The 12,497-nt window shown below is 39.3% G+C and overlaps 1 protein-coding gene across 1 annotated transcript in view; it reads left to right on the top strand.

The window, feature by feature from the left end:
* Positions 1-12,497, top strand: part of FBXL13 (F-box and leucine rich repeat protein 13) — a 216,741-nt gene that overhangs the window by 151,647 nt on the left and 52,597 nt on the right. Inside the window, exons 16-17 of the mRNA XM_055590169.1 lie at positions 1,343-1,462; positions 2,193-2,319. Coding sequence (XP_055446144.1) covers positions 1,343-1,462; positions 2,193-2,319 — 247 coding nt within the window. The remainder of the gene's footprint in view (positions 1-1,342; positions 1,463-2,192; positions 2,320-12,497) is intronic.

The raw sequence follows: 12,497 nt of genomic DNA, 5'->3' as shown, positions 1-12,497 counted from the left end.
ATTTATATGTTTGGTATTTCTCTTGCAGAGAAGAAATCCAAGACCAACCTGATTTTTAAAAAATTTATTTTATTGAAGTATAGTTGATTTACAATGTTGTGTTAATTTCAATGGATAGTAAGATTTTTTTTAACACATAACATATATTCATAAGTTGCTAGATCACACACATATTTTAAATTGCCACATTATTACACCATTTCATTGTACATAATTTCATGGCAGGGAAGAATATGATCTCCAAATTTCACATCCATCCATATTCTCTTCATTGAGGGTTAATCCTAATCAATATAAAACTACCCTGTTAGTCTTGTTTAATATTTTTACTAGCATAGAATTTTAACTGAATTGCCTTCCCTGTGTTAATTTTATTTAATTTGCTTCGAAGGCGATGGCAACCCACTCCAATATTCTTGCCTGGAAAATCCCATGGATGGAGAGCCTAGTAGGCTGTAGTCCATGGGGTGACTAAGACTTGGGCACGACTGAGCAACTTCACTTTCACTTTTCACTTTCCTGCATTGGAGAAGGAAATGGCAACCCACTCCAGTGTTCTTGCCTGGAGGATCCCAGGGACGGGGGAGCCTGGTGGGCTGCCGTCTATGGGGTCGCACAGAGTCGGACACGACTGAAGCGACTTAGCAGCTGCAGCTGCAGCAATGCTACTTCACAATTTTCTTCTTGTTGTCATTTTATTAAAAGTGTGTTTCTTGTTGACTATAATTTAGAGAATCGTTATAAAGCAGGACTTATGGGGGGGGGGTGGTACTGACACACAGGTGTCTCTGATTAAGGACAGTGTGGGAAGACTGAGGTCAAGGTCTTCCTACAGCATCAGGTTTTGTCTGCTTCAGAAAGGATCTATACGTAACTTGCTGGGTTTTTTTCTAGTCCAGCTAAACTGATTTGTGCTTAGTGGAAATTCCTCCAAGATTTTGATAGTAGTTTGATTGTAAGTATTGGTTCTCCCTATCCTAAGTTTTGGTCTTTTTCTTTTGCAGGAGATTGCAACAGGCACTATTTAACATGATCAGATTTTAACTTCAGGGAAGAAACTTTGCAGGCCATCTGTTTTATTAATAGTCATGCCACCTAATTAAATGAACAAATGAACAGGAATAGCATTTTTATTAATACATCTATTACTATCATTTATATATTTTCTATTAAAGTAAAAGCTATATAACCAAATTTGGTTTACAAATGTGGACAAAATACCAGATATAGATATTACCTTGCCATTCTGGAATGTACTGGATGTAGTAGCTCTTATTTTAATAGTACTGTACATATTTATACATAAAAGCACATGTAGAGCTTTCCTTATTCTTTCCTACAGAATTGGCGATACGGGACTAAAGCAATTTCTTGATGGTCCTGCAAGCACAAAGATAAGAGAATTAAACTTAAGTAACTGTATCCACCTGGGTGATGCCTCCATTGCAAAACTATCAGAACGGTACGATAACACAATAATATTACATATATTATTAGTAGCTGTATATCTGTTGATATGAGAGATCAGAGATGAACTTTTGAAGCCATTTGGAAAATATCAGGGATGCCTAGAAGCTGGTCCAATATTCAGTTAAACCAAGTAAGATATTGGAGTCATAGATTAATATTTTCTATCTCTGTTTATTACTAATTTCACCTTGGAGAAAGTTTGAGATGGAATCACTCAAGAAGTTAAAAATAGCTATACCTGGGTGACTTATCTGTCTTTTTCAAGGACATTGTCTCTATGGAAACCTTTACTCCAGTGTATCCCAAGGGATATTCTAGTGGGTGAATTTATTCTTGATCCTCTTTACTTGTCAAAGGTCTTGTGTACTCTACAGGGTGAAGTCCAATTCTTGTAGTAAATGCGTAAGGAAAAGGAGAGATTTAATTTTGTCCTTTTAGTGGTTATTCATCTTGGTATTTATATATATGAGTTTTTTTGCATGCATGCAATATTTTTTTCTTATCAGAAATTGCAATATGAAATGAAATCACAGAAAAAATATTTCACTCAGCTGTGTATTGTCCACTTTTAAGCTTACTATTAACATTAACATTATGATGAGAAAAATAAAATCCTTGTTTCAATAGCATTTGCTTTCCCCAGATGGTTTTTATGCAAAGAAATTGCTATTTGACAGGGTGATGAAAAGTTTAAGGTAATTTTTCATGCTACTTTCTTTCAGGTGCTATAATTTAAACTACTTGAATTTACGAAATTGTGAACATCTGACTGACCTAGGAGTTGAATTTATTGCAAACATCTTTTCGTTGGTATCAGTTGATCTCTCTGGAACAGACATCTCTAATGAGGTAAAAAAAAAAAAAAGACTTCTATTGTTTTCTGTAACACAATCATTTCTATTTTGTAAACAATGGAGAGAACAACAATTATTTGTTTCTTAAATTATTGGATTATAAAGGGTAAGTTTGGGAAATTTTTTTCTGGAATAGTGATGGTTGAGGTTATTTGTAAATCAATGGTTTTGTTTCTACTTCAAAAAATGGCAAAATACAATATTTGCAGGAAAGTCCTGACAGATCAGACTGTTAGATCTAAAATTTGTTTCAACTATGGACATTTGCTCATTGTGAAGATATATTTTAGATGGCTTAAATATATTTCCCTTGTGGATTACACATTCCAAAAGACTACCTTTGTGCTTTTAGATCCAAGTCTCTAGTTCAAAACTGAAATCTAAAAATGGCCTCCTCAATAAAAAATAAAAGTTTTTAAAAAATGAAAACAAGAGGGGGAATTAAAATGGCCTCTTCAAATCTATAAAAGGATATATTTTAAGAAACTAATTTCCTGCAAGCTGCTGTACCTACTCATTAGAGCTGAAACACAGGTCACACCCATCCTACCATTCCAGCACTGCTCCATTCAAAATGAAGATAAATCCAGAGATTTGTCATGTTTCTGAAAGACTTTAATGGACTGCAGTTAGATAATAAATATGCAGGCTTCTCTTGAAATCAGAGCATTAGGAGGGACAGAAGAAGATAACAGAGGTGAGGATCTCTCCCCCATCTGCTTGCTAAATCCCTAGTCATCCCTCAGTCTCATCAGATACCATTGTCTCTGAGGCCTTCTCTGAGAAGTCCTACCATACAGACAAATACAGCAACTTCTCTGTGTACCTCTGCACCTCAGTGTATCCTTTACCATGACCTCTTTCTCACCACATTACTGATACCTGTGTTATATGTCCATCTTTCCCCACACATTCAGTAGGCTCTTTTAAATAAAGAACTGTGTCTGTTTATTGGTACAGTTCTTTTTCTTCTTTACCTAGGAGTGAATTTAGATTTGGCCTCCATTCTGCTAGCTGGTCTCTTCTCCTCTTACTTGGAATGTTGTTGTTGGTGCTGGTTTAGTTGCTAAGTTGTGTCTAAATCTTGCGACCCCATGGACTGTAGCCTGCCAGGCTCCTCTGTCCATGGGATTCTCCAGGCAAGAACACTGGAGTGGTTTGTCATTTCCTTCTCCAGGGGATCTTCCCAACCCAGGAACTAAACCTACGTCTCTGGCATTGCAGGCAGCTTCTTTACCAACTAAGGAGTGTTGGAGTGTTGTCTAAATGTAGAATGCGATGGGGAGGTTGGGATAGTTACATGTAGTCAACTCATTACTGTGAAATCAAGCCGGTCTTCTCAATGCTGTCTTTTGACAGCCCATCTGGTCTTTGGTTTCCTTCCAGGAAAATCCCAGATCTATATTCCCTTTCCCAGCTCCAAGGTCCCCTCAAGTTTTGGGGCTCCTTTGTCGTATGTGCCTTGCTCTGGGCCCCTCTGGGTCATCCTGAGGTGTGGGGACTCTGTGAGGCCTTCTTAGGTCCACAGTCCGAGACATCCCCTGCAGACATTTCCTACTTTTACATCTGGGTGTATTTGTTCTCAGACCCATGCCTCACCCTTCTTACTCTCCTACAGAGTGGCTGACTTATGTCAGTTAGATTCCAGCTGGGTTTGGTACTTGTAAAGTATCTATGAACAACAGGAGGGTCGGAAGCAGAGAGAGGCCAGGGGTTTTGCCCACCTTTCCCTGCATTATTATTATCAGCTGCATTTCTTTTGTGATCTACTCCCTTTGGTCAGGATTGTTGTGGTTCCAGTTTTCCACATGACCTTGGACTTTGGGCTGTCAGAAACACTATGTCTTTCCATTGTCTTTCCAGCATAGGCGTGGTACTGGTTTCCTGCTACTGCTAATATCTAGATTTTGTCCTTATTCCATTAGGCTCCTAAGGTGTCTAATACCTATTAGTCAGTTTTCTTTCACGATTATATTTCCTCAGTTTCAAACAAGAGTTGTTTTTATTTTCCTCATTAGGTTTTAGCTGGTACAATGATGAGCATAGGGAAACTCGGATCCCTTGTTGCTTTTCACAAGCATACGAGGGAAAGATAGAATGAGTTCTCATGTACTCTTATATTCCCAACCTATCAGGAGATAGAGCCCAGGGAGGTCTGGAAGTGGGCCCTGTACCCCTGCATCTCATCCTTTTGCTTCCCTCTGGCTCTCCCTTCCCCTCTTCTTCTTTCAAGCTCTCCTCCTTCCTGCTCTGCTCTCTCCCTTCCCCTCCCCTTTCCCTTCTCTTCTCCTCTCCCCTCTTCTCTTCTTTGCTCCCTGTCTTTTCTCTTGGCATAGTTTCTTTATCTAATCTGGGGGTGGAAGACATGTTCCAACTGATTATATGGTTTTTAAAAATGTCATGCTACAAGTCTTTCAGGGTTTAGAATTTTAAGTCCAGGATGTTTTTCTACTGTGCTGTTCTGTAAAAACCCTTCCCTGACACATACAAGCAGAAGGCCCAGCTGTTGTCTGAAGGATCACAGGGTAATGAGAAGGATCAAAGCACATTATAAATTACATCAAAATATAATTCCACCACAGCACTCCTCACAACCTGAAGTATCTGGTAAACAATTGTTGAATTCACGAAAGGAGGTTTAGATGCTCGATCCTAGTTTTTAGCATTTGTGAAAAACTCAGTTTTTCTTTTCAAAGATCATATATTAAAATTTTTATCAACTGAGAATAAGTATAAAATTTAGGGATATAACCTCAAGTCCCATTCACTGTTTTATTTTCTTGTAAAAAAAAATTAAACAATCTGAAAGAATACTTGTGGAGAAGAAAGTTAGTTGTTTTCTGCTAAAAGATGGAAAAATTAGTCTTCTGAAGGCTATTGTTTTCTTCCTTCCAGTCAGTGAAATTCTGACCTAAGAGGCAAATGACTGACAACACAAGTACAACAGCTCCGGAAGCTAACCTCAAACAGCCAGACTAAAATGAGTCAGCCCAGATGTCAAACTGGGCAGCTAACACCAGCCTGGACTGTAGGTCTGATGAAGTGCAAATATGACTACAGATTTTACACTTAGGATTTAAACTCTGGAATGTTACAGATATTACCAGAGGTCAAATGTGACCATTTATACCTTTGGGAAAAAATAGATTATGTTTTCTAATAATTACATTCACTCACGATTCTTTTCAATAGTGAGTTTTCAGTTTGAATCATACTATATATTTAGTTAACAAATATTTATTCTGACTAGTGTTCTAACAAATATTTATTGTGCTTAGTGCTAAGGGTATTGGAATCAGGAAAACAGACCCAGCCCCTCCTCCTAGCCCTTATATTCTAGTGGAAGACAGGTGTGGAACAATGGTCATTAAACGAGATGGGTGCGGGAAACAAACAGAAGGGAAACTTAACCTAAATCAAAGTCAGAGAAGACCTTCTTTTACAAGAGAAGGAGAAAGGGGTATGTGGTAAGTCACAGAAACAGCTTGCACAAAGATAAAGAGGTTGAAATTATGGTGGCATTAAAGACATCTGCACATTTGGATATAGCTTGATTGTGAGGAGAGTGGTGAGAGGTGATGTTTGACAGGTAGGCAGGGGCCAGGTCATGAGGAGCCCAGAAACCACAGTGAGGAATTTGTTCTCTGCCTTGTTGGCAATAGAAGGACATTCAGTATTGTCAATTAGGCCATAACGTATTAAAACTGAAATTTTGAAAAGATCACTCTATCTGCTGGATAGACATGGGAATAATGCACTAGGGCTTCTCTAGTGGCCCAGGCAGTAAAGAATCCACCTGTAAAGCCAGAGATCTGGGTTCGATCCCTGGGTCAGGAAGATCCTCTGGAGAAGGAAATGGCAACCCACTCCAGTATTCTTGCTTGGAGAATCCCATGAACAGAGAAGCTTGGCAGGGTACAGTCCAGGGGGTCACAAAGAGTCAGACATGCCTGAGTGACTAAGCATAAATGGTCAGTGACTGATTATAAAGCAGTAATCCAGGTGAAAAATTATGAGGGTCAGTATCAGGGCTAGAACCAGGGAGATGGTAGTAAGGCTGACACAGCAGATTTGAGAGACATTTGGAGAAAGAATCAATGGAAACTAGAGACAGAATGAATATGGAGGTAAGGAAGAGAAGGAGAAAATCAAGGACAATGCCAGATTTTTGGCTTGAGTGGCTGTATAAATGGTGGTATCCCTTACTGAGCTGTGTCCTTTCCACAGTGGGAGGAGAAGGATTGCTACAGGTTGGGGAAATAGGCATGTTTAGTTTGAGTCACCTGCAAGACAGCTATACAGAGATGTAGAAGAGCTCTAGAAATAAGCAGGGAAATCAGTGAAATTTACTACTCGAAGGTAGAAGAGCTCTTTAAGGTTGCATGGGTAATGGGCTTTTATGTTTGGAAAATCATGGATGCTCATGAGGAAGTTAATCAGCAAAGAAAAAAACTATAGATATTTAGAAATCAAGCAATATATTTAACTGAGGGAACTAATTTAAATGGGGACAGCAAGGAAGAGAACAGTTACTTCAAACTTTATACATTCCTTTTAATAATTTTATTGTCTTTAGCCATTCCTTTTTGGAAAAATAGTGACTAATCTATTACATCATCCAAGAATAAAAGTTGTTTAGGAAGTTATCTAATAAGCATATTTTACAGAAAGAGGAAGGATATCAATTTTCATCTTCCAATATAAAGAGAATAGGGTTTGTAAGTGAAGGAAATAGCTTACTAATATGATGATATTTTATGGTATCTTTAAAAATCTTTAATTTTCTATAGCTTTTTCTTAATGTCTAATTCAGCAGGATGTTATTCATTCCTTATTACCCCAAAGGATTGTTTGAATATAAGGTTATATTTCCACATACATGGGAACATGTTTTCTGCTAGTTAGGAGAATTATCATTTACTGAAGACCACAGGATCCTGATCAGTTAGGACAGTTAAATCTGTTGCTTAGGTTGTCTTAGTCACCACCCATACTTGTTTAAAGGAAAAATGAGTCAGAGCTATGTTCCAGACATATGCTTAGACAGTGGTTTAAGAAGACTCTTTCATTTGCCTGATTTTCAAAATTTTTCACCATCAGCACTAGAAAAATGTTCACCCTAAGTGTCCATTGTGTAGGCCATCTCCCGGCGTCCCCTCACGAGAATGTAACACCCATGAGGCTGAGACTTAATTTTGTTCACTGCTGTTTCCCCAGAATCCTGAGGGTAGTAGATGCTTGATAAATATTCACTGAATTAAGGAACAAATGCTGAGCTCTACAATACCAAATATGAGTAATATTTGTTCCCTGCAGCCCGATTTGGAAGAGTAAGTGTGACTTATTTAAATATGGTATGGAAGATGGAGTGATAGAGGATGCAGAGAAAGGGATCTATTAACTCAGCCAGTCTAACGCAAAAGCATGCCTATGCTTGCTTACTCAGGGAACTTTATGCAGCTTAGTACTGCTAGAATATGCGGTGAAAAGGAGATGTTACCAATGGAATGTCACGCTATGCCAAGGAGTCTAGACTTGAATCAATGATGAAGTAGCACCTAGAAGGGGAGTCACAGTCATGGTCAGTCTCCCATTTTAGATTATCTGGGTTATTCTATTTGCTTGGGCTCCAAAACCATTGCGGATGGTGACTGCAGCCATGAAATTAAAAGACACTTGCTCCTTGGAAGAAAAGCTTTGACAAACATAGTGAAAGTGAAAGTGAAAGTGAAGTTGCTCAGTCGTGTCTGACTCTTTGCAACCCTGTGGACTGTAGCCTGCCAGGCTCCTCTGTCCATGGGATTCTCCAGGCAAGAATACTGGAGTCGGTTGCCATTTCCTTCTCCAGGGGATCTTCCCACCCAGGGATCGAACCCGGGTCTCCCACATTGCAGGCAGACGCTTTACTCTCTGAGCCATGAGGGAATCCCATACACAGCATATTAAAAAGCAGAAACATCACTTTGTTGGCAAAGGTCCAGTCAGTTGTATAGTTTTTCCAGTAGTCATGTATGGATGTGAGAGCTGTACCATAAAGAAGAATTAATGCTGAAGAATGAATGCTTTTGAACTGTGGTGCTGGAGAAGACTCTTGACAGTCCCTTGGACTGCAAGGAGATCAAACCAATAAATACTAAAGGAAATCAACCCTGAATATTCATTGGAAGAACTGATGCTAAAGCTGAAGCTCCAATACTTTGGCCATAAAGAAAGACATGTTTCTTTTGGTGTTAGTTCTAGAAGGTCTTGTAGGTCATCATATAACAGACGATAGGATGGTTGGATGGCATTACTGATTCAATGGACATGAATTTGAGCAAACTCTGGGAGACAGTGAAGGACAGGGAAGCCTGGCATACTGCAGTCCATGGGGTCACAAAGAGTCGGATACAACTTAGCAACTGAACAACAACCAATTCTCTGGGGGATAGATTGGAGGGGAAAGTAGTGGGAGTTATTTCAGTAGTTAAAGAAAGAGATGCATTTTTTAACTAGGTCAGAGTAGTAGTGTGGAAAGAACACTGTCAAGACTACTTAGGAGGTAAAACTGAAAGAATTTGGTGACTGACTAGATGGGGAACATAAGGGCCTAGAGGTCGAGAGGATAAGAATGATTCCAAATCTGACTTTGGGTGGATGGAGGCCCTAACTCAAAGAAAGTTAAGTAATGCAGGAAAAGTAACAGATGTTGAGGGAAAGGCTCAGAAATAAAGAGAAATAGCTCCAGAAAGAATGAAGAGGCTGAGCCAGAGAGAAAACAACACCCAGTTGTGGATGTGACTAGTGATGGAAGTAAAGCCTGATGCTGTAAAGAACAATATTGCATATAAACCTGGAATGTTAGGTCCATGTATCAAGATAAATTAGAAGTGGTCAAACAGGAGATGGCAAGAGTGAACATTGACATTTTAGGAATCAGTGAACTAAAATGGACTGGAATGGGTGAATTTAATTCAGATGACCATTATATCTACTACAATGGGAAAGAAACCCTTAGAAGAAATGGAATAGCCCTCATAGTCAACAGGAGTCTGAAATGCAGTACTTGGGTGCAGTCTCAAAAACAACAGAATGATTTCTGTTTTTTTCCAAGGCAAACCATATAACATCACAGTAATCCAAGTCTATGCCCCAATCACTATTGCTGAAGAAGGTGAAGTTGAACAGTTCTATGATGACCTACAAGACTGTCTAGAACTAAAACCAAAAGAAACATGTCCTTTTCATCATAGGGGACTGGAATGCAAAAGTAGGAAGTCGAGATACCTGGGGTAACAGGCAAGTTTGACCTTGGTGAACAAAATGAAGCAAGGCAAAGGCTAACAGAGTTTTGCCAAGAGAACACACTGGTCATAGCAAACACCCTCTTCCAACAACACAAAAGACGACTCTACACATAGACATTATTGATGGTCAATACCAAAATCAGATTGATTATATTCTTTGCAGCCAAAGAAGGAGAAGCTCTATACAGTCAGCAAAAACAAGACCAGGAGCTGACTGTGGCTCAGATCATGAACTCCTCATTGCCAAATTCAGACTTAAATTGAAGAAAGTAGGGAAAACCACTACACCATTCAGGTATGACCTAAATCAAATCCCTTACGATTATACAGTGGAAGTGACAAATAGATTCAAGGGATTAGATCTCATAGACAGAGTGCCTGATGAACTATGGATGAAGGTTCGTAACATTGTACAGAGACGGTGATCAAAACTATCCCCAAGAAAGAGAAATACAAAAAGGCAAAATGGTTGTCTAAGGAGGCCTTACAAACAGCTATGAAAAGAAGAGAAGCAAAAGGCAAAGGAGAAAAGGAAAGATATAAGTATCTGAATGCAGAGTTCCAAAGAATAGCAAGGAGAAGAAAGCCTTCCTAAGTGAACAATGCAATGAAGTAGAGGAAAACAACAGAATGGGAAAGACTAGAGATCTCTTCAAGAAAATTAGAGATACCAAGGAAACATTTCATGCAAAGATGAGCACAATAAAGGATAGAAACAATAAAGGCACAATAAAGGATAGGTATGGACCTAACAGAAGAAGAAGATACTAAGAATAGGTGACAATAATACACAGAAGAACTGTACAAAAAAGATCTTAAAAACCCAGATAATCCTGATGGTGTGATCACTCACCTAGAGCCAGACATCCTGGAGTGCAAAGTCAAGTGGGTCTCAGGAAGCATCACTAAGAACAAGGCTAGTGGAGGTGATGGAATTCCATCTGAACTATTTCAAACCCTAAAAGATGATGGTGTGAAAGTGCTGCACTCAATATGCCAGCAAATTCAGAAAACTTAGCAGTGACCACAGGACTGGAAAAGGTCAGTTTTAATTCCAATCCCAAAGAAGGGCAGTGCCAAAGAATGTTCAAATGACCACACAATTGCACTCATCTCACATGCTAGCAAAGTAATGCTCAAAAGTCCCCAAGCTAGGCTTCAATAGTAAGTGAACCATGAACTTCCAGAGGTTCAAGCTGGATTTAGAAAAGACAGAGGAATCAAAGATCAAATTGCCAACATCTGTTGAATCATAAAAAAAGGCAAGAGAATTCCAGAAAAACATCTACTTCTTCTTCATTGACTACGCTAAAGCCTTTGACTGTGTAGATCACAACAAAGTGTGGAAAATTCTTCAAGAGATGGGAATACCAGACTACCTCCTGAGAAATCCATGAAGAGGTCAAGAAGCAACAGTTAGAACTGGACATGGAACAATGGACTGGTTCCAAATTGGAAAGGAATTTGTCAGGCTGTATATTGTCACCTTGCTTATTTAACTTGTATGCAGAGTACATCAGGCAAAATGCCAGGCTGGATTAGCACAAAGCTGGAATTAGGATTTCTGGGAGAAATATCAACAATGTCAAATATGCAGATGTCATCACTCTGCAGAAAGTGAAAAGGAAATAAAGAGCCTCTTGATGAAGGTGAAAGAGGAGAGTGAAAAAACCGGCTTAAAACTCACCATTCAAAAAATGAAGATCATGGCATCTGGTCCCATCACTTCATGGCAAATAGATGGGGAAACAATGGAAACAGTGACAGGCTTTATTTTCTTTGGCTCCAAAATCACTGCAGATGGTGACTGCAGCCATGAAATTAAAAGATGCTCCTTGGAAGAAAAGCTATGACCAACCTAGACAGCATATTAAAAAGCAGAGACATTTCTTTGCTGACAAAGGTGCATCTAGTCAAAGCTATGGTTTTTCCAGTAGTCATGTATGGATGTGAGATTTGGACTATAAAGAAAGCTGAGTTCTGAAGAATTGACGCTTTTGAACTGTGGTGTTGGAGAAGACTCTTTGAGAGTTCCTTGGACTGCAAGGAGATCGAACCAATCAATCCTAAAGGAAGCCAGTCCTGAATATTCATTGGAAGGGCTGATGCTAGAGCCGAAGCTCCATACTTTGGCTACCTGATGCAAAGAGCTGACTCTTTGGAAAAGACCCTGATGCTGGAAAAGACTGAAGGCAGGACTAGAAGGGGACAACAGAAGATGAGATGGATGGATGGCATCACCGACTCGATGGACATGAGTTTGAGCAAACTCCGGGAATTGGTGATAGAGAAGCTTGCCGTGCTGCAGTCCATGGGGAAGCAGAGAGTCAGACACGACTATATGACTGAACTGAACTGAACTGAACTGTATTGAATATTGGCATGTTTTCCATATTAAGTTTAACTGTAAATAAGATCATTTCAGATCTAGAAAAAAAATCTCTAAGACTAAGTAATATATAAGAATAGAAAGAAGCCAGCGTGAGATCTTTAACAATAATTAGTGTAGTCTAAACTTCTCTCAATTCTGTCCCCCTGCCTCCTCTCCATCCCTGCTGCCACTGCCACAGTTCAAGCATCATTCTTCTTACTAACCTCTTTGCCTTAAGCATCACTGTCCTCAATCCATTCTTCACTCTGCTGCAGTGTGATCTTCCAGCATGCAAATCTGAGTCTTTCACTTCTTTGCTCATATATTGTCAGGAGATCTCCATTGCTTTCAGTATAAAATCTAAACCATCTAGTTTGGAGGACCAAGACTTCCTAAGGTGGTTCCTGCCCATCTGTGCAGCCTCACTTCCAGATCACTTCCACCTTCATTTTTAGCTCCAGAGACACAGAACTGATTCTCCTACAGCTCCTCAGACATGTCTTACTCTTCTTTTCT

Source organism: Bubalus kerabau, chromosome 8 (assembly GCF_029407905.1).
Source record: "Bubalus kerabau isolate K-KA32 ecotype Philippines breed swamp buffalo chromosome 8, PCC_UOA_SB_1v2, whole genome shotgun sequence".
NCBI lineage: Eukaryota > Metazoa > Chordata > Mammalia > Artiodactyla > Bovidae > Bubalus > Bubalus kerabau.
The sequence above is the reverse complement of the archived record's forward strand: the minus strand, read 5'-3'. Positions and strand labels throughout refer to the sequence as shown.